Below are 21,767 nucleotides of genomic sequence, written 5' to 3'. Positions count from 1 at the left end.
TTGGTATCCTCCTCAATCAAAATGGAATAAACCCAACTACTTCACCTGTTCTCTTATTTTCATCCAGTTGCATAACCGGAATATAAGAATTGTCATAGCAGACCAGATCAGTGGTCCATCCAGTCAAAATGTTTCCGAGGACAGTGCAAGAAACCTCACAGTGGACAATTATGAAATAACCTGACCACAGAGAAAGTTCCTTCCTAATCACCATCTATTAGTGACTGATTTATGCCCTAAAGTATGAGGGTTTATATCCCTTCTAAAACTAAAATGATTTTATCTAATGTAACTGTGCATGTTCTCATTAACCAAATAAATATCTAATCAGTTTTCAAATCCTACTCTTGGCTTAAATTATATCCTGAAGTCAAGTGGCGTTGCCTGTATTCAGCAATTCTGAACATCGGGTTCTAAGTGTCTCAGGCTGGGGCACCCAAAATCAGTGGCCACTTTTGAAAATTTGGTAGCATAGTTTGTAAACCATTTTCAAATACTGAATGGAAAGCACTCTAGCCGCATAAAATATTCTGCATAATTTATCATTTCAATTTCGGGAGGGAGAGGAGGGGTGCGGGCTCTGGGCTGGGCAGGGGGTTGCGGTGTGGGAGGGGGTGAGGGGTGCAGGCTCTGGGCTGGGACAAGGGGGTTGGGGATATGGTTTGGGGCAGGGGGCAGTGCTTACCTCGGGTGGCATGGCTCCCAAAGCAACCAGCACACACCCCCTCCAGCAGCGGCTCCTAGGCGGGGGGACCAGGGAGTCTCCATGCAGCACTGCCCACAGGCGCCACCTCGCAGCTCCCATTGGCCGCAATTCCAGGACAATGGGAGCTGCGGAGTCGACACGCAGGGTGTGGGCACCACAGAGAGACACACAAACCCTCCAGGGGCCACAGGGACATGCTGGCCGCTTCCGGGAGCGAAGCAGCACAGAGGGAGGCAGAGCAGGCAGGGACAGTGCTAGCTGTTGCATACTGGGGCCTCTATTGGTCAGCTGAATTCTGACCTTCTCAAGTATTCTCTGGCAACAATTCTTCACTGAGTCCTCCATCCAGCCACACTTCCCTTGTCCTGATCCAGCTGCTCTCTTGAAGCCAGGTCTCCTACTCTCTCTACATATAGTTTGAGACTGAGAGTCTCAAGGGTTTGGGGCATCCTTTAATGGATTGAGCTAAAGAGATGTAGACAGCAGGCAATGCAGTAACAGCTGTAATAGGAACAACTGATCAGTCACTTCAGCATGCAGTGATACATGGCCAGAGGGGGATGAGAAGAAAATGCATTACAGAGAGACAAATCAAATCTCTATCCAAGTGGGAACAAGGACAAATGGAAGAGGTTTCTATTCCTTATCTTCTCCCAGGAGATGGAAAGAAGAGGTTGGATAGGGAAGAGGCCAGCAACAACAACTGTCCAGCAGGCTGCCAGCACCTCTGCCACTGGGTGAATACTGAAGGACACACACACCCCATGCACTTTCGAGTCAAATTTTACACCAGTGGTCCACAAACATGTTGGATAAAGATTGCCAGGGAAATGAGAAATTAAAAACCACTGTACTTTCCAATAGTTCTTTCAAGAGAACTCACCTCTCTTCATGACTCCCCAAAATTCAGCACTGCAGAGACATTCCCTTGCAGAAGGGGGGATGAACGAAGCTTTGAAAAGGGTTTGTTTGCATATGAGTACCCAAATACGGGGGCTAAAAAAAAAAAGTGACATTTCATTTATTTGCTGCAATCATAACAAAGTGGAAATGAAATTATCTCCTTAAACCATTTCAATGTTAAGTGGCCAAATAAATCAACTACATTAATTAGAGACTGATTTGGGGGAACAAGATAAATGTCAGATTGCTAAATCTTGACAAGGTTTCTCTGCAGAATAAATCAAACTGCCCTGGCAGATTGAGCAATATAGTTGGCAGAAATGCACCCACAGTAGTACATAATAGTGTAGCACTGGTTTGTCCATATGATATCAAGTTGTGATGTGCAAAAACCAGGAAGGCACGAATAAAATTAAACTGAAAGAGGGCTAGCAGTAGGTGGACTTCTACAATAAATGATTGGAATGGGAAAAGATCCCGCTCTCCTGGTCATGCAGTTAAATTCTCTCAAACTTACTTATTTGTTCTCTTTCTACCTTGCCTCTACACTTATCATAAATTGGAGGCCACCTAGGACCTGACTATTGTCGTTATGCAGCACACTATAGAGACAGACAGACAGACACGCTCACATACACACTTTATTTGTATTGTGGTAGCACCTAGGCGATTCAGTCATGAATCAGGCATTGTACAAAAACATGAGATGGACTCTGCCCCACAGAGTTTACTATTACTCCAAACACACTCTCAGTAATAGGATCAGCAGTCACTTGGATTTACTTAAAAAAACAAGAAAAACTTGAACGTTTTTTATTTTAAAAAAATGCTGTGTGTGTTTAACTTGCATTGAGTTGGAAGACTGGGACCAGGATCCCATCCCCCAAAAATGAACAATTAATTGACTAGAGAGATTAACATGCAGGACTATTGTGCTGGGGGAAAATCATTTAAAATCTAGTTCTATAAATCTGACAAATGCTCAATAAAGCAATGTGCTGTCTTCATAAAAATGTAAAAACCTGCTATAATGCTAAATATTGAAAGAAACTTGCCTCTCATCCATCTCTGAACTGATTTAATAACCGAGGTGACTAACAGAAGCAGGATTCCCACATGGCTCTGATGGAGGTTTACCATCTCCCGACCTCTAACTACTATTGTGGCTGAACTATCACTAGGAAGGAATTTAGCGTACCTGTTTGTCTGATGGGGGCAGGATATTCATTTAAGATTTTTTTTATGATATGGGTAATCTTAAACTGTTGCCACTCAGATTGGCAGCTCCTTCTCAGACTTGACTATTAACATGTCTTCAAAGCCTATTTTTTCTAATGCTTAGCACTAGGGTGACCAGACAGCAAGTGTGAAAAATGGGGATGGGGTTGGAGAGTAATAGGAGCCTGTATAAGAAAAAGAACCAAAAATTGGGACTGTCCCTATAAAATTGGGACATCTGGTCACCCTGCTTAGCACTAGCACAGCACTATTATCCCTAGATAGGGTGACAAGATATCAGGACTATCCCGATATTTAACCCTTTGCTCTGTGTCCTGATTAATGTATGATCAGGATGCTATTTGTCCCAATATTCAGGTAAGGAGTCGAGTGGGAGGGAGGGAGGCGCTGACTCTGTGGATGCTCCAAGGCTGGAGCACCCACAGGGAAAAATTGCAGCCAAGCTCCCTCCTCCTTGCTGACTTCTCCCTCCCTCCCCACAGCATGCGGTCCCTGCTCCTCCCCACCCCAGCACTTCCTGCTGGCTAACAGCTGTTTGGTGGCACTTAGCATTTTTCAGGAGAGACGGGGCGCAGCAGGGACACGGCACGCTCAGGAGAGGAGGCAAAGACGCAGGGCAGGGGCGAGGACTTGGGGGAAAGGGGTAGAATAGGGGCAGAGCGAGGGCTGTGCAGGGGCAGAAAGAGGTGGAGGGGTGAGCACCCACCCAGCAGAGGGGAAGTCAGCGCCATCGGGGTGAGTGGTGGGCAGGGGGGTGAAGAGGCAAGCGGCAGGCAGGCGAGCAGTGGGTGGGGGACTGAGGAGGGATGCAGCAAGCCAGCAGGTGAGGAAAGGCAGTGGATGGGGGGCTGAGCAGGAGGGCAGAGCCTGGGAGGAGCGGGGTGGACTGTGAGCGGGGCTGATGGCACCCCACTGTGTCCCGATAGTTTAGTGCGGTGATCTGGCCACCCTACCCCTAGATCTACAAACTACATACAAGTGGGCTCCCATTTCCACCGAGTCACTGAAGATTTACGAGCCCAGTTCGCACACACGCTGTGGGGGCGTTTTGATCAGCCCGCGAAATAACTTCTCGTATCCCCTCGGACAAGTCTGTGGCAGAGCTAGGACGGCAACCCCCGGGGTCTCGTGAGTCCCAGCTCAGGCCCCAACAAGGGGGGGCCCGGCCCGGAGCGCGGCTGCGCGCGGAAGTCTCCCTCGGGAACCCGCTCTAGCGCCTGTCAAGCTACTCGATTAGGCCGCAAGGCCACGTCTGCCGCGAGCCCGGCAATTCCTAGAGGAGCTGACTCGACGGGCCGGGCAGGCTCAATGGCAAACAACCCTCAAGCCTGGTGGGCTGCCCAGTTCCCATAACAACCGAGCACAGTGCGCGAGCGTGCCACTAGGCGGCTGCGTCATACGCACTCACGTCGAGATCTCGGGGAAGCAAAGGAAGACCGACCCGGAAGTGCTTGGCGGCGCTTCACTTGCCGGAACCGGAAGTAGCGTTGTAGGCTCCTCACGCGCCGCGTGCGTGGTAGTGCGCGTTGTCGCCGGTAACTAGGGCGTGCGGTGCCTGGATACCGGTGTCTGAGTATCCCCCTCCAGCTTGGCAGGGGGCGGGAGGGTCCAGGAGAGCAGCGTCCCCGGGAGCGGCCGTAGAGAGAGTGGAGAGACCCCCTGGGACAGACCGGGCGGCAGAGGGGCCTAGGCGGCACGGGGGACTCGGTGAAGCCGTGTCCCCCCCGGTCTCTGAGGTGAACTTTCTGTGAGGGGCTACCCGCCAGGCCGCGCGCTGCTCTCAGCCCCGGGGGGCGGAAAGGAGGGGGCGCGTCCCGCCCTCTCCCCAAATAGCCCGCTGGGTGGGTGGGGTCGCTGTGGCAGTGCGGGAGCTAGGTGGCGGGGAGATCCCCCAGCTACTCGGGCAGCATTACCCTCAACAAGCGGCTTGAAAGAGTGCTGGCCATTGGTAGGAACGTTCCCCTTGCCTGGTGAAGGCCTTAGCTTCGTCCAGGCTCAGAATACGTATGGTTTGACATCTGGTTAATCCACACTGGTATTGATTCAGCCCCTCCTCGCTCAGATGAGTAGCATTAAAAGTTGACTCCTGTATGTCATGCTTAGGCCATGTTTTTCTTTGCAGAAGTGCTACTGCCGCTACATTACATAATAGACCCGCTCGAGGGTCTGAAGTGCTGTCAAAATGTCAGCTATTGAAGAGGCTTCTGACACCTTAGCTGAAGTGAACCTCGATGATACCCATAACCCTTTAACTGAAAACTTAGAAAGTGATCCCAGCTCAAACCTGAAAGATATCCTGGTCACTGTTGGAGCTACTGTACCAACTGGCTTTGAGTTGACAGCAGCAGATGAAGTGAAAGAGAAATTAGGATCACAGTCCAGAATAAGCAAGGACCGAGGGAAAATCTATTTTGAAATTTCAGTAGAGAAACTTTCACAGGTTTGCACGTTTTGTTCCTTGGGTAATTTTTCTAGTTTAGGAGTTTATTAGTATTCCTTTTTCTTCATCCTTGGGCTGGCCTTCTGTTCCCTCTAAAATACACACATCTCCTTTGATGTACAGGCATGTTCTAAATGATCAGTTAGTGATTTTCTGTATATGGACTAAATATTATGTATGCTAACCATTGAGTGTTCATTCTTCAGAAGTAGTGCTGGAGTAATCTCTAAGGTTATGATCCTCTTCAATTAATGATATATAATGCTTTACATCCTTTTTCACCCTTACTAATTCTGTATAGTCAGCAAATATTTCACATACAGCTGAAATACAGCCATCCCGGACTCAAACATGACTTCTATTAAACTGCAAACTACACAACTTGTAGATTCTTTTTTTTTTAAATATCATAGATATCCTATTATTTCTATTCCCTTAACCATTGTGACTAAACATGAAAATATTTTTTAAAAATATAAATGTTTGTCTTCCCATCATCAAAACATTCTAGTATTCAAATTTACCAATTAATATATATTTGAATACAAATTATTTAAAAACCCTTCCCTCCTTTACTTACAGTTCAAGAATTAAGTTCAGATTTTTTTTTCCTTCTGCAACAGTAAATGAAGTCAGAAGCAAGTAACTTGAAATAGTGCAAGGAGTTTTTTTCCCTGTTCTAACGTATGTTTTTGTGGTGATCACATGTCATGCTGAAAAGGAGCTATGTGCACACAAACAATAGTAGAAAAAGAATTACAGAAACATGTTGTTTTTACAATATTAAAGCATCAAATATTCAGCCTCAGAATAGTTGCACTGTTGTACCTTAAGTCTAGATGTAACCAGACCAAGTTTTAATTACAGACATTTACATATGGCTACTAATATTACCATTGTTTGTAATTTATTTTAGGTTCATCGTTTAAGATCAGTGGATAATTTATTTGTTGTTGTTCAGGAGTTTACAGATTATCAGTTTAAAGAAACTAAGGTAAGCTCTCTCTGTTCCCAGATCTTCAGGTAGGTGTGATTATTTTTTAAATAAATGAAAATAAAAAATAAACATTCAATTCCTCATAAGGAAATTCCTGGATGATTTTTTTTTCATGTAAGAATAGATTTTAAATTGTTTAGTCTTGGGGGCTGGGATTGTTTTTCTTTTGTATGCTAGGTTTCTCTTAAATGTTTGTTCAAATGAAAGAACCACCCCGTAGTCTAGCACTGTTCCATATCAGTTGCATATTTTGCTCAACAGAGTCCAGGATTGGAGTAGATGGGGTGTTGCAAGTCAGATTGGGGTGCATTATCAAAAATGACTATAGACAGTCCTCTTTAAATAATGACTTCTTAGTCCTTTAAATAATAATATGCATTCCTTGTATAGCACTTTTCATCACTAAATCTCAAAGTGCTTTACAGAGGAAGGTAAGTCTCATTATCCTCTTTTTTTCCGATGAGGAAACAGATACGGGGGGTAGGATGTGACTTACCCCAGGTCACCCAAGAGTATTTGAAAGTTGCCTATAAAATTTGCCAAAACACATTATTGAATATTCTGGTGATCTTGTATAGGAAGACGCTCTAAAGGATTTGGAGGACCTGGCTAAAAAACTGCCCTGGACTGACCCTTTGAAAGTATGGAAGTTAAATACCAGCCTAAAGAAGAGAAAGACAAAACATAAAAAACAAAATCAACAGAGTGGTGCAAGTAAAGAAAAGCTGAATGATGATGGAGGAAACGACAGCGCAAATCAAAAAGATGCTGATAAAGAGTTGCTTGACCATGCACAAAATACCCCGAGCTTGAAATCTGCTGAACAGAACACAGAAGAGACACAGGAAATGCTCCTACCAGATGACCAATCAGATGGCAAAGACGAATTCCTGAATATAACTGGAAATGAAGACCAAGCTGGTGACTGCAAGAAAGGTGAAGCAGAAGCTCAGGTGCTGAAATTCCGTGTTACATGCAATAGAGCAGGTGACAAACATTGTTTTACATCAAATGATGCAGCAAGAGATTTTGGTGGAGCTGTGCAAGATTACTTCCAGTGGAAGGCTGACATGACCAACTTTGATGTTGAGGTACAATGCACCACTATTTTTCAATAATATTCACATATATTTACACCTATAAATGAGTTGCTGCTTTACTTCAGAGCCTTCATGTATCTTTGCTTAAGCCAATATGTTTATATGACACTACTGCTCCAGGGGAGAAAGTTGTTTCATAGTAGAAGCAATGACATAAATTTGATTTCTTAGAATAAAATGAACTTAATTTCTGTAACTTTCAAGATTAAGGGGCTTGTCTGTATTTTTTAATCTCTTGTAATTAGCACTATGATACATCATACTTGATCACAGTTTATAAATACCTGCATAGATAACATAAATTTGATAGCAGGCTCTTCAATCTACCAGGCAAAGGTATAACAAGATCCAATAGCTGGAAGTTGAAGCTAGATAAATTCAGACTAGAAATAAGGTGTACATTTTTAATAGCGTAATTAACCATTGTACCAATTTATAAGGATTGTGGTGCATTCTGTATCACTGGCAATTTTAAAATCAAAATTGGATGTTTTTCTAAAAGAGCTACTCTAGTTCAAACAGGAATTAATTCAGGGAAGTCCTATGGCCTGTGTTAGCAGGAGAGCAGTGTTCACAGTAGTCCTTTCTGGCCTTAGAATCTATGAATCATATATGCATGAACCAGCTGAACAGGAAAAAATATTCATATCAGGTACTGCATAGTTAATATCAACTTGTGATTTCTCATTATGGGAAGCTGGAGACTTGGAAATTAGGGTCAGACTTAAATGAACATTTTTTGTGGGTATGGGGCAGAGGGAGGGAGAGACCTGAAATGAAGCATTTATGTTGGCTCAGCATCCTTGAATACAATTCTCAGTGTTCCCTACTGGTTAGGATACGATACTGGGAACCAGGAGAACTGTTTTTTATTGTTGACTTGCCACTGATACATGGTGATCTTGGTGAAGTCACTTACCCAATATTTGCTTCATATCCTCATTTTATTATTTACTTACTTCAGAGGAGCATTTAGCTTAATGTTGAGTGCTTTGAAATCTTAGATTAAAAAAAAACCTATGTATGTGCAACAATTAAGAGATTTAGATAAAGTTCATTAATAATAATTTTGGGTGTAACACTCACATAGCACTTTTTTCCAAGATATCAAAACTCTCCATAAACATTACTACTTGTAAAGAATCCTGTAAGACTAAAGCACAGTGTAAATATTTTAAGTACACTATTTAAAATTTCTGTTACTCCTACATAGTAGTTGTTAACTTTATCCTAGGTTCTCTTGAACATTCACAATAATGAAGTAGTGGTGGGCATTGCATTAACTGAAGAGAGTCTTCACAGAAGAAATATTACTCATTTTGGACCCACAACTCTTCGATCCACCCTTGCTTATGGTATGCTCAGGTCAGTCCAGTGTATTATTTTTAATTGCCATGTAATATTGTTCTAGAAACTCAGCTACTTGATTCTTTTTTGAAAAGTCCTTTTTAATTATAAACAAACAATTCAAAAAAACATCATGAACATTTTGCAATGATTTATAATCACTATCATTTTGAAGCCCAGGGGAAAAAAGTGTGTATGACCATAGCCTGTGTTCATAACACTTCGTTAACGGCATCCTTCAAAATATTTTAATGTGTCTCTGTATATAAAGTTAACTAAACATTGTTTCCAAGTGGTTACTAACATTTCCTTACTTTGTGGGAATAGTATAATTTGAAGAATTTAAGTAGTTCTCCAGTTTACCTTGTCTGTAGAAACTTTTGCATCTCTTAAAACTTTCCTTTGTTTCTTCTGTTCTTCAGGCTCTGTGATCCTCAGCCAACTGACATCATAATTGATCCAATGAGTGGAACAGGGGCTATACCAATAGAGGTAGTCCTTCTTTTGTTCTTTATTTAAATTAGAAAAGGGGCCTAAACAGTGATGTAACTGAATCCTGTATATTGTAAATGAATCAACTACATGCTGGGTGGCTTACTGTTACTCAGCAAGTGAAGCAGCCAAACATCAAAGATCTCCTCAACTTTCAAACTACTACAAAGGTACTTACCCTTAGTGGCTTCACCTTCCTCTGCAGCTTGCATGAGGGAAGCAACTAAATCCCAGAGTATTGTCAAGTCATTGAAAATGCATGATATATGAAATGATATATTGTAAGGAATATTGAAGCTGAAAGTTGACTGCTGCTGCTTTATTCTACCATTTACAGGTAGGTTACTGTTTCTTTGGCTCTTTTTTAAATTTACCAATTCCAGCATAACAGATTTTATCAATTTTTTTTCCATTTTCAGGGGGCTACTGAGTGGCCTAGCTGTTATCATATTGCAGGTGATAACAATCCACAGGCTGTGAAAAGAGCAGCAAATAATATCTGCTCTTTGTTGAAGAAAAATCAGAATAAAGAAAGGTAAGAAGTGTACGTGGATTTGTGGCACAGCTGTTTGCATAAAGAAATCCCTTTCTCATGGATTTATTTCATTTTGTTTTTAATATATTCCTGTTTGACATAATACCATGGTTATTTATTTGAAAAACCTTTTTGAAGGCATGATTTATTACTGATATTGAATGTTTTTATTTGCAGTGGTACTTCCTGGGGCATACCCATAGATACCATTCAGTGGGATATCTGCAATCTCCCCTTGAGGACCAACTCTGTGGATGTTATTGTAACAGACATGCCATTTGGAAAGAGGTGCAAATCATCATTTTGAAACAGTTGAAGGTTACTATATTTGACTGAACCATGCAGCAGCACTTCCTATTCCTACCACCACTAAAGTCTGCTAGAATTTCCAGGATCTCACACTCTGCCATAATTCTTGTATTTTTATAGCCTTCAACAACTTCAAAACACTTCACAAATTCTGAAAATTCACTCTAGTTTGAAACATGGTATCCAAGCATTTCTAATTTTCAAACTAATCAGTGTAGCAGTTAAGATCTAGATTATAAAACCTTCTGCCACTTTCATGGTGGCTCTTCTAAATGCTTTTATATCATTGTGTTTTTGGAGGGTTTCACTGAATACCTTAACTCATAATAAATATATTCAGTAAATATTGATAAAAGCCCTTATTTCATTAAAGTGCGTACAGTTACAAGACATTCAGAATCACATTTTAATTCAAATAATGTACTGGAAACTTCCATGAAATAGCAGCAACTAACGTATTGCAGTGATTGTCTGAGAGCCAGACCTGCTTATTAATTCAAGGACCTAGATTTGGGAAGAGTGGTTGGGGTGGAGAGAGGATTGCAAGTCATTTGTAGTTACTAGATGTTTGTAACTTAACCATGTTGCTGTTGCTATAGCTCTTAGAGCACATACTACGGGAAAAGGCACCTGAATGCTTTTTCTATGAGGTAACTTAATTACTTGATAAACTGACTGATGCAGTGGAGCATTAGTAATATACCCTCTTATTGGAAGTGAAGGTGGAAAGGAAAAGGAAAAATTATCAGACTAACCCATGCAAGAAAGACTAATTGAAAATGAACTGTTTTCAACTGCTCTGCAGCAGCCTGCTCACTGTACAAGTCTAAATTTTCATTCTAGGATAGGATCTAAAAAGAAGAACTGGGATCTCTACCCATCTTGCCTTATGGAGATGAGTCGCATCTGCAGGCCTGGGACAGGGAGAGCTGTACTACTTACCCAAGACAGGAAATGTTTTGCCAAGGTATAGGAAAACAGGTTGTTGTTAGGCATTTTTTAGAATTTTTTTTTAAATATTCTTACAAACACCCTCAGACAGAGAAAAGTCAACTTATGCATCAGGCCCAAAATTGTGTTAAAAATGAACTGATATTCAAATTTAAAATGTTCTTTCTAAACTAGATAGTAGACTCTTCTGCAGAATCTTACAGATTCACCTCCCTTTCTAAGGAATAGATTTCTTCTGTTTAAGTTTTAGAAGTGATTAGACCTAAATTACAAGGATGAACTTAATAAAAAACATGTAGAAGTCATGCTTCTGACAGTATATTGTCTGTATAGAAACTGACACACCATGTCATCCAGGTCAAATCTGAATCATTACTACAAAAAGCACTCACATGCTAACTGAAATATCTTCAGGCACTCTTGGGGAAAAAAAAATACACCCCAACATCTCCCAGCTCCCGTCAAAAAATCAACCCAATTTCAAAACTGACTAATTCTCTTCATATATTTGTCCTTTGCTCCTTCCACTGAAAAAACTGTCTTGCAGGTCACTGAAACCTAATGGGAATGAGTTACTAAAACATAACATATGGCACACTGTTCAACTGTGAATAGGTCAGAAAAGCAATTTAAGTGCATCTACTTATACATTCAGGATCCCTAAGTGTTTGACCTGTACATCCCAAAGGTGAAGGATCAGTGTGTGTATTCTCAGTATAATAAACTTACACACAAAATGATAAGAACATTAAGGTAGCAGAGTCAAGCACTTAAGTTAGGAATATGAGAACTAAATTTGCTCGTTGCTCCAATGCAGGGAAGTGCTAAAAAATGTTTGGCAGATTTTTTTAACATTGGTGCAGCTACTACTTCCCTAACCTCATTCTTAGAAATAACAGAACAATTTTCACTGAAGCTTTTTTTTTTAAATCATTTAAGGAAGAGTGAAAATTGCCTGGAAAATTTCAGCTTCCAATGATTAAAGTTTGGCAAAAATTAGTCTCTGAAGAAAGGCTCATAATGGAAACTGTTAGACAATCTTATTCATAGGCTTCAGCTCCACCTATATTAATTTTCACTTTTTTTTTCTTTTTGCATTCTAGGCTTTGTCAAAAATGGGACACTTGTGGCAAAAGGGTCATACAGTCTGGGTGAACGTAGGGGGACTTCATGCCGCAGTTTATCTTCTGAAACGTACCTTGGAAAGAGCAGGAGAGAAAAGATCCTACTGGTAACCCACCTGTCAGCAAACATACGAAGCAGCATCCACTTGCCTGAATTTCTTGGAAAGCTGTTTGCTAGAGTGTATGCCTTAAATTTCTGTTAAGAGAATACTGGTCCAGGGATCAGCCTGAAAAGTATCATTTCCACTGTGTACTCTGGAACCTTTTTATTTGAAACCAAGTAGAAAAAAAGCAAATCCACCAACAGAATTACCAATTTTTTCCTGTGCATATGAATCTGCTTTACCGTGTTTATGGCATTTTTCACTTAAATGTACGTTTTCATGTTCACAAGAGAACTAGCAGGGTAACGTTGCAAAATGGTAGAATGTGTGTGAAGATCTTAAACTGCTGATGTACAAGACTACTGAAGACTGTCTTCTTGGTTGTCTTTAGTTTGAGGGTTTTTTTGGTAATAGTGTTGCTTTATGGAAGGATTTTTTCCCAATGGAGAGATGTCTCCTTTCTGTTTCATTAGTTAATAGCATTGCCAAAATCTAAAAAGACTAACACAAAGTAGTGCCTCCATTTATGTTTTGCTAGAAATGGCATCTGCTTTGCACTACAGTACCTTGATACTGCTGCCTCTGTTCTCACCTGCTACCTCAACTAAGTGCTAATTTAGTAAATGTTTACGTATTATGTATCCCTACTGTAGGTGGGGTGGAGAAATGTAAAAAGAGGCCTTAGCAAAGTGTTTGTTTAATTTAAAAAAAATGTGAAATACTGTAGCATTCTTCATATAATATTGCATATTTCTTGTGTTTGGGTGGACAGATTTAGACTAGAACATGTGATTGCAAGGATACATTTGAATTCAACAGGCTGACTAGAAGCTGCTTTAGCTGTGCTACCACCTCAAGAGGAATGTGGTAACAGTTGGATGAATGGAAGCTTTAAAAGTGATTTTTTGTCCCTACTGTAAATGTGCAGTAAGTGGTTTCTCAAGTCTGTCATCTCTCTTGTACTGGGGTAAAAATGATAGTTACCAGTTTGTCAATCATCTTCCTCAAAGAGTTCATGCCATCCTTCACTGTTGAAAGTGTTTAAGGATGGAAGAGTAAATATTCAAGTTCTAGATGTTTTGGGTAAGAGTTGGCTTCTTTAGGATTTTCCTGTCTTAGTTACATTCATTCACCATTTCTTGTTCTGTAGTAGACTTTCATGCAGCCTTTAATACTTACTGAACAAGACTCTTCATATAGGAAAAAGCACCACCAACATTACAGTTCTAATAAAAAGGATATTCTATCCCTCTATAATTCTTTTGCTCATACAAGCACCTGTGTCCCCCATGTGACCATGGCAAGGTAACATTCAGCCACAGTACATGGATTTTTTTTGTTCCTCAAAAGTTCCTTGTTGCACTGAGCTTTTACTTTATGATTTTACCTGAATATAATAAAGGCTTAACATAGATTAGCTTGCATTTGTTGTGGTTTTACTTGGTATCATTCGCTATAACAAAGAACAAGTTTAAAGTAACTTTAAATATTTCAAATGCAGAAGATGCATTTTATCAGTTTTCTTAACAGAAGATTCAAATAAAAATTAGTAACATGCCACTCATCCCTTCTGTCCTAGACTGATCCACGAAGTGAGGATATTTTCTTGAAAATATACACACTAACACCAGGGGAGGAAAGCAGTCCTAACAGATCTGAGTCTAAGAATAGAAAACAGGCATTTTACAATATTTTAAATACATAATTATAAAAACAGTTGCCAATGAAAGGGAATCAATTTGTTTTAAGTAAACAAGTAACTGGAGGTGGGAATATACTTCTGATTCAATTAAGTTACATACACTGAAGCATGATTTTGACATGTTTGAGAATGTAAAACAATCAACTAACAGTAAAAGAAAACCTGCAATTGAAAAGGTTAATTAAAGCGGTTTATTTTAAAGATAAAACCCAGGGTGGTGACAACACGATAGCAGCTTCTTTGCTGTTTTTTCAAGGCCGTCAGCCTGTTCGTTCACAGACTATAAAATTCCACAACTTCGGATTCAACTTAAGTGTCTAAAATAGTATTCTTCTGCTTTTCACTACAGCAAATTCTGCATTTTTCATGCACTATTTTCTCCAGCAGCAAATATTCTGACTCTTCCCTGTAGGGTTTTTTCCTGATTTCTCTCCCTGGTGGAATAATATACTTGTGTGGTGTCCCTTGTACAAAAAGGCTAACTATGCTATTGTTAGCATCAGCCATAAGCAGTGTCATTTATAATCCAATCAATCATACTTAAGTGCATACCATCAGTAGATAACAGCTGCTATGACACTCCCAGTCAGGGTGTACTAATTATCTAGAAGAAACTTACTTCATGCTCCTTCACCTGTTGATAGGAGTTGGGTAGAAGAATGGTACAGATACCAATGAGCACATGTACCAATCATTCAAAAACAGATGATGTCTGTTGTGGAGTTAACATGAAGGAAAGAGCGTTTTAACTATTTAAGAAATACAGGGAAAGAGTTCCCTGAAAGTTTTCACCATTGTAGCCTACCCTAAAATTGAAGAAACTACAGGCCTGATTTAATACCACCTTCTTTCACAAGATTTTAGGGTTGCTGCTTTAGGGGGTACTCACTGGTATCTTATAGCTTCACTGTTAACAGAAATTTGTGTACATGTCAGTTCTTACACCATGGGTAAAGCCCTTTACTCATATAGCAATGTTGAAGCAGGTTGCGTTTCAATTCAATCTGTTGAACTGTGCTCTTTAAAGCTGCTTTGCGAAAAATCTGCCATTGTATCTCCTGCTGCAGCTGTTCCTTTAGCTTTGCATCACTGGGATAGGAACGTTCCTGTGCAAAGACATTAGGCCCTGATCAAAATCTCTCAGGCACAATGCATGGTGAAAACCTCCCCATCTTCCTTTATGAAAAGGATTCATTTCCATTGAGCGTATAGTGAAAAAATTAATACGAATTCACTAAATTCAACAAAAAATTCAGATGAGACTTGACTTGTAGTTGCTTGTCAGAAACCAAACTTTAGAAGTCAAAACACTTATGAAAAACATTAAATATTCCACTAATGCGTATTTTAATCTGCATGCTCAATTGTAACAGTTATTTGTGGTGTTAGTTACATAAGTTATCCAATCGGTACCAAAAACAAGCCCACAGGACTTTATATATAATAAGCTAACCACCAGCAAGTCTGTATGTTTGCCATGAACTAGTCCAACAGCAAAAATGATGTAGAAATTTGAACTTCAAATCGGCAAAATTTGCCAAATATGTAAACTGAATAGTCTTCTCACCTAATTTTTTCCATTATAAATGTATATGCTGAAGGATCTATAAATAAGATAAAGTTTTGCTCTGAAATAGTTTTCCCTCAGTGAAATATTACAAGTTCTTTAATATATATAGCCCTATATGTAGGGTCCATATATAGATTTTATCACTGATCTCTAGTTTTGGCCTTTTTGATATCAGCTATTACAACTTCATAGCTTTTGGAAAATGCACATTTTAACGCCGTGCATACTCAAGATGCTTAAATACTCTATTTATATAGAGCATCTTTCATCTGAAAGCTTTTACAAATCATATATTACAGCTGACTGCTCCCATAAGAAATGCTGCAGATCATATTGTACTACACTAGCAGGAGGGGAAATATGGTCAAGAACAAAGAAGCAAACTCATGGTGTCATTTTATATAGATTATTATACTGTGCTCATCACAATATCTGTGCACCTTCCAGTAGTGCATTAAGCAACGTGACTAACATCTAGCACGTCTGCTCATCCTCCCAGGTGGAGAACCACGTGTATGTGGAGTGTCTTGGTTTGGTTGACTAGGGGGGTAAGTTATACCATGGGATCTCTACTGTTAACAGACAGCTGATAGTGATCTGTTTTAAACACGATACTACATGGAATCAGTTTATCCACCACAGAAAAATGAAAAGGTGTGTTGACTATGCTTTCTCCTGGCATTTTAAAACCTGAGGTTTAGACTATAATGCCACTTACTTAGATTTAAAAGATCGAGTGACTGAAGTGCTGTTAAAGACTGGGACAGAAATCTACCTTTAAACAAAAAGATGCATTTACAGTCCCTCAGAGCAGTTGGGCAGTGTCTAACACCAGTTTGACTAGATCTTATTTACAATCCATAATGAAGTATTAGCTGATTTTCTAAAACAGATGATTATTACACAAGGAACAGCTACAGTGAGTGCTAAATGAGCACCACATCTGCTGGGACATTTTCAAAATCAGGTGCCCAGAGTCTCCTGAATCCATATTCAGGTGCCTAACGAAGAGGGATGATTTTCAGAGGTGCTGTGTATGCTGCAGCTCCCAGTGAAGGTGCATATTTTTTTTTAAAGGCTACAGAGTTAAAAAATAATGAGCACCCTCCCTGGTAGCTACAGAAAGGAAGAATGACCTAGTGGTTAGGGCACTAATCTTGGAGTTAGGAGACCTGGGTTCCAGTCCCTGCTTCACCACAGACTTACTGTGTGACTGAGGTCAGTCACTTAGCCTCTCTGTGCCTCCGTTCCTCATCAGTAAAAGGGGCATAATAGCACTTCCCTTCCTTAGAGGGCTATTACAAAGGTAATATATACTAAAGATTGGGAGGTTTCCTGATACTATGGTATTGGGACGCCATATAAATACCTAAGATAGAGCAGTTAGATTATATGGAAAAAAAAATTTTATACTAAGAAAAACACCTTAAAAAGAAATTGTCAATTGAACCCAGTTCTGCTAGACAAGCAGATAGAACTATCATATGCATAAAGATTGTATCATAGCAATCGGCCTAGCCTTTGAGTTTTTCCTTTTCAGGTTAGTACAGGAAAAAATGGAATAAATTAAACTTCCTGTAGTTAAGAATAACTAAGATTTTGAGTTCTGTAACTGAGAAAAAGATAAGGCCAAAACCCTGTTCTTAACTCAAAGGTTTGCTACAAACTGCTGCCCAGGCAAGAGTTTGGTTTCATAAAAGTATCTACAACTGCCAGTTACAACACTGTGTGAATGAATGCTGCCAGAACTTGTGTCATTTACCAGAAGCTTCCTGGAGCAAATGAAACAATTGTGGGCTGCCATCCATGTAACCTTGGAGCCTGTGTGCTACCAAAATGCCTTGAAGATGGGAGGAAATTCCCAGGTTCTAAATTAGCTCAACGTAGCTACCTTTTCTCACAAGCTCATGTTTACCAGGAAACTGCCATCAGCTCAAACACCCAGTGTTCTCCCCGAATCTAAATCCAGAATGGAGCTCCTTGCATGCAGAAGGTAAAACCATGGTTTTTTGTTATTACATTGTTGAAGTTAAAAATAGGAGGCTAACACCAGATACTGGCATGTCACAATAACCATCCACTTTTCATAACAAAAACTAGGTAGGTTTATGGTACCTTTTCCATTTCCTCCTAAATGAAAACAGCCTTTGTGGAAGACTCATTTAAAAAGGGAAAACTCAAACCAGACCTGACTGCATGTTACATAATGGAAGATGCTCACATTCTTTTTGGCAATTCTTCAATTTAAAAAAACTTCAAAAACAGACTTCAACGAGAAACTGCAGAACTGGAATTAATTTGCAAACTGGACACCATCAAATTAGGCCTGAATAATGACTGGGAGTGGATGGGTCACTACAAAAACTAATTCTCCCTCTACTGACACTCACACCTTCTTGTCAACTGTTAGAAATGGGCAACATCCACCTTGATTGCATTGGACTCGTTAGCACTGACTCCCAACTTGGTAAGGCAACTCCCATCTTTCCATATGCTGTGTGTGTGTGTGTGTGTGTGTGTGTGTGTGTGTGTGTGTGTGTGTGTGTGTGTGTGTGTGTGTACACACACACACTGCTTACTGTATTTTTCACTCCATGCATCTGATGAAGTGTGTTTTAGCCCACAAAAGCTTATGCCCAAATAAACGTGTTAGTCTCTAAGATGCCACAAGGACTCCTCGTTGTTTTTGCTGACACAGACTAACACGGCTATCACTCTAAAACCGTATACTCTATAGTGCCCCATCCTTTGGATTTATTTTTATGGGACAAAAAAAAAAAAATCTAGAGCTCATGATTTTGCTTACTCATTCGACAAGGCCATAGATTCATAGACTCTAGGACTGGAAGGGACCTCGAGAGGTCATCGAGTCCAGTCCTCTGCCCTCATGGCAGGACCAAATACTGTAGACCAATCCCGGTAGACATTTATCTAACCTACTCTTAAATATCTCCAGAGATGGAGATTCCACAACCTCCCTAGGCAATTTATTCCAGTGTTTAACCACCCTGACAGGATCTTTTTTCTAATGTCCAACCTAAACCTACCTTGCTGCAGTTTAAGCCCATTGCTTCTTATTCTATCATTAGAGGCTAAGGTGAACAACTTTTCTCCCTCCTCCTGATGACATCCTTTTAAATACCTGAAAACTGCTATCATGTCCCCTCTCAGTCTTCTCTTTTCCAGACTAAACAAACCCAGTTCTTTCAGCCTTCATTCATAGGTCATGTTCTCTAGCCCTTTAATCATTCTTGTTGCTCTTCTCTGGACCCTCTCCAATTTCTCCACATCCTTCTTGAAATGCGGCGCCCAGAACGCCATCTTCACCCTACTGTTGAAAATGCTACTAAACACTGTGTGCTTACAAATCATGACTTTGGAAGTGACACTCTGTGCTGTGTCGCTAAGACTCCCAGAACTCACGGATCCGCTGCTCATGGGAGAGGAGGTTATGGTAGGTGGACCCTCTGGATCCTAGGCTGCAACATGAGGCCTCTCTAGGTTATGGCATTCCCCAGTGCTGCCCAGAATCTCTGTAGTGGCTAGTGCTGTGGGCCTCTAAGCCAGCAGGAATAGTGAGGGGGTCCTCAGGAGGCAGCCTTATGCTGAGTACCACAGTGCCTGTGGAGGGCAATCCTTCCCCAGCTTGAAGCAGAGCTTTTAGGGCTCCTCTTACCCAGCATAAAGGGGTCAAAGGATGGGGGCGGGGCGATGAGGATACCTCCCGAGAAGAAAATTTTACTTGTGGTTTATGATAATGTTGATTGGCTGTTTCTTTGCTGCGATGCTCATTCGAAGACTGTTATATCAAGTAACTACTGATATGTTCTGAATTACTTCTTTCTACCCTCTCAGATTTTTTGAAAGCATATTCATGGTTTTAATGCCTAACATTATTCCACAACACGTGCAACTGTGAAAACTACAAGGTATGGAGATGCAAAACTCATCTAATTTAGCAAAGATGGGTAGTCATAAAAACAAATAAATGTGTACTTACTTTTTTTCGCAGCCTCTGCAGAAGATTTTTGGAGGCATGATGCAGGTAAAACTTTTTTGAGATCTTAAGACACTCAGCTCCATTGCTAACTACACACAAATTTGGCTGATCCTCAAAAAGAAAGTCTAACAGTCCCTTAAAGATAAGAAAATTGAAATGAGCCAGACTCGATAAAACCCACAATCCTGGCCTCTTGCCCCTTGCCACTTTCAGCACAAGCCATGCTCATTACAATCTGTCCACTCAAATTCTCCTACCATTGCTGCAGTTCATCCTGATTACTGGTGGGCCATGTTGTCTTTTTGTTTGTAACAGTATTTTATTTATTATATTGTATTAGGAGTCCAGAGGGCGCCAATATATTAATAAATGCATCGGGTGAAATTCAGGTCCCAATCAAGTCAAAGGGAGTTTTGTCATTGACTTCAGTGGAGCTAGGATTTTATCCCTTAGGATCATCTATTCTCCAAGACATGATGCAGTTGTCTAACCTGGTCGGAACTTGTGTCACCTCTGCAGTATGGTGTATACAGAAATGTCATGTAGAAGTGCATTTCGCTAGAACACACGTGTCTGAATGAACAGGGGAAGCTGCCACCAGCTTAACATAATAAATCTTAGAAACACAGAAATCAGATATCTAGTATGTTACCGAATCTGCTCCCAACCAGTGAAAGATTGTTCCCTACAATTGGTAGTGTTTTGTCAAGCTCAGTTTTAAATGTTTTAACAGTGCTGTCTTGAATAAGAATTGAATTGCAATTATGTCATACGTATACAGGGCTGGCGCTTCCATTTAGGCGACCTAGGCAATCACCTAGGGCGCCAGGATTATTGGGGGGCGGCAGGCGGCTCCGGTTGACCTGCCACAGGTGTGCCTGCGGAGGGTCCGCTGGTCCCGCGGCTCTGGTGGACCCGCCGCAGGCGTTCCTGCAGATGGTCCGCTGGTCCCGTGGCTCCGGTGGACCTCCCGCAGGCATTCCTGCGGAGGGTCTGCTGGTCCCACGGCTCCGGTGGACCTCCCGCAGGCACGCCTGTGGCAGCTCCACCAGCGCCGCGGGACCAGCAGACCCTCCGCAGGAACGCCTGCGGCAGGTCCACCCGAGCCACGGAAGCAGCGCGCGGGGCGGCGAAATGGCCACGCGCCTAGGGTACCAAAAACACTGGCGCTGGTCCTGTACATATATAGTTGGAGAAATAATTCAAGGGAAACCATTTTTTGCCATTACTTTGACATCATCTACACAACTCTAATCTTGGACTGTCCAAAGTTCTAATTCAATTACAGAAGCATAGTACCATCCACAAAACAAATTTTAAACCATGTTGTAACATGGTCAGGGAACAAATATGTTGTAACCACGACCCCTGAGTCAGATATATTTAGAGTAGACAGGCCTTTGTTAAAAATTACTTAAAAGAAAATGAGCCTTGACTAGAACCATATTCTATAACCTTAAATCCTATTTGCAAATGTCCCAGCTCAGAAGGATCAGAGATAAAATAAAGTAACAAGAAGATTTCCTAACGTTTTGAAAGACTGATAAGGATGATTCAGAGGGTATATCTCTGTGATTGCAGCTCACGTAGACATACGTAAGCTAGCTTTAATTTTGTTATCTTGAGTACTGGAGCAGTGAATCTGTGGCAGCACATTGTGAATGCCATAAGCCATGAATGGACAAAAGGACACGAGTGAGTGTAAGCTGAGTCACATGCATTTTTTAATGGCAGCCAAGAAGGCAGGCATTTTTCTTTCAGTATGGAATACTCACAAACACAGATCCCTTCAGCAGGGTGTCTATGGCAATGATCACAGGAGTCTCTGTCCTGCTTGTCAACAAAGATTTGTGAACTGATTAAAAACACAGCAAGAAAAAATTTACTTATTTCATTAGAATATATATGTACAAAATCAGCATTTTTATCTTCTTTGGTTTTTAAACTATTTATTTACAATTAATGTAAATACATATAGATTATTCTAGCTGTCCCAGGCTCACAATCAGCATCTTTCCACCTCCTGCAATCCCGGGGCTGAATTGGCCCTCAATATAAATCAGAGTAACCATAAGGCTGCTTTAACTTGCAATGGCTGTGGAGCTTATTAGCTGTTAGGACAATGGCTAATCCCCAGGAAAATGTCACCTAGGGTTTTAAGTGGTGCTGTGTCGGGGTTTAGGACAGGATTCTAAAATGGAGCAAAACCTGCTTCCCAGAGAAAGTCAAGACAACACTGGCTAAAATG

At 40.9% G+C, this 21,767-nt stretch overlaps 2 protein-coding genes across 6 annotated transcripts in view; one reads left to right on the top strand and one right to left on the bottom strand.

The window, feature by feature from the left end:
- Positions 1-4,263: 4,263 nt before the first annotated feature.
- On the top strand, positions 4,264-13,664 carry THUMPD3 (THUMP domain containing 3). Of its 3 annotated transcripts, none has more exons than XM_030568502.1 (10): positions 4,264-4,357; positions 4,971-5,288; positions 6,205-6,282; positions 6,864-7,376; positions 8,620-8,750; positions 9,155-9,224; positions 9,644-9,759; positions 9,937-10,047; positions 10,912-11,035; positions 12,123-13,664. In XM_030568502.1, exons 2-10 carry the CDS (start codon positions 5,031-5,033, stop codon positions 12,252-12,254), a joined length of 1,533 nt encoding a protein of 510 aa, XP_030424362.1. In that variant the 5' UTR covers positions 4,264-4,357; positions 4,971-5,030; the 3' UTR covers positions 12,255-13,664. The 3 variants fall into 3 exon arrangements, with proteins under 3 accessions (XP_030424362.1, XP_030424361.1, XP_030424360.1); XM_030568501.1 differs by having other exon boundaries at positions 4,282-4,383; XM_030568500.1 differs by having other exon boundaries at positions 4,302-4,584.
- A 91-nt stretch (positions 13,665-13,755) lies between these two features.
- The window catches only part of LOC115654357, a 44,603-nt gene continuing 36,591 nt past the window's right edge, over positions 13,756-21,767 (bottom strand). For all 3 annotated transcript variants that reach the window (XM_030568497.1, XM_030568498.1, XM_030568499.1), the window contains exons 13-15: positions 21,295-21,374; positions 19,520-19,654; positions 13,756-15,055 (exon numbers count right to left, since the gene is read on the bottom strand). In XM_030568497.1, the coding sequence (XP_030424357.1) occupies positions 14,882-15,055; positions 19,520-19,654; positions 21,295-21,374 (389 nt within the window). In that variant the 3' untranslated portion in view covers positions 13,756-14,881. The remainder of the gene's footprint in view (positions 15,056-19,519; positions 19,655-21,294; positions 21,375-21,767) is intronic.

The sequence above is a fragment of the Gopherus evgoodei genome, chromosome 7, assembly GCF_007399415.2.
Source record: "Gopherus evgoodei ecotype Sinaloan lineage chromosome 7, rGopEvg1_v1.p, whole genome shotgun sequence".
In the NCBI taxonomy this organism is placed as follows: Eukaryota; Metazoa; Chordata; order Testudines; family Testudinidae; genus Gopherus; species Gopherus evgoodei.
Note: the sequence above shows the minus strand (reverse complement) of the source record. Positions and strands in the feature narration are given on the sequence as shown.

Excerpts from the sequence above, each read along its gene's own strand:
- THUMPD3 (XM_030568502.1), top strand. The coding sequence starts at position 5,031 with ATGTCAGCTATTGAAGAGGCTTCTGACACCTTAGCTGAAGTGAACCTC. Across the intron at positions 8,751-9,154 it reads CTTGCTTATGGTATGCTCAG|GCTCTGTGATCCTCAGCCAA; the intron begins GTCAGTCCAGTG and ends TCTGTTCTTCAG. Across the intron at positions 11,036-12,122 it reads ACAGGAAATGTTTTGCCAAG|GCTTTGTCAAAAATGGGACA; the intron begins GTATAGGAAAAC and ends TTTGCATTCTAG.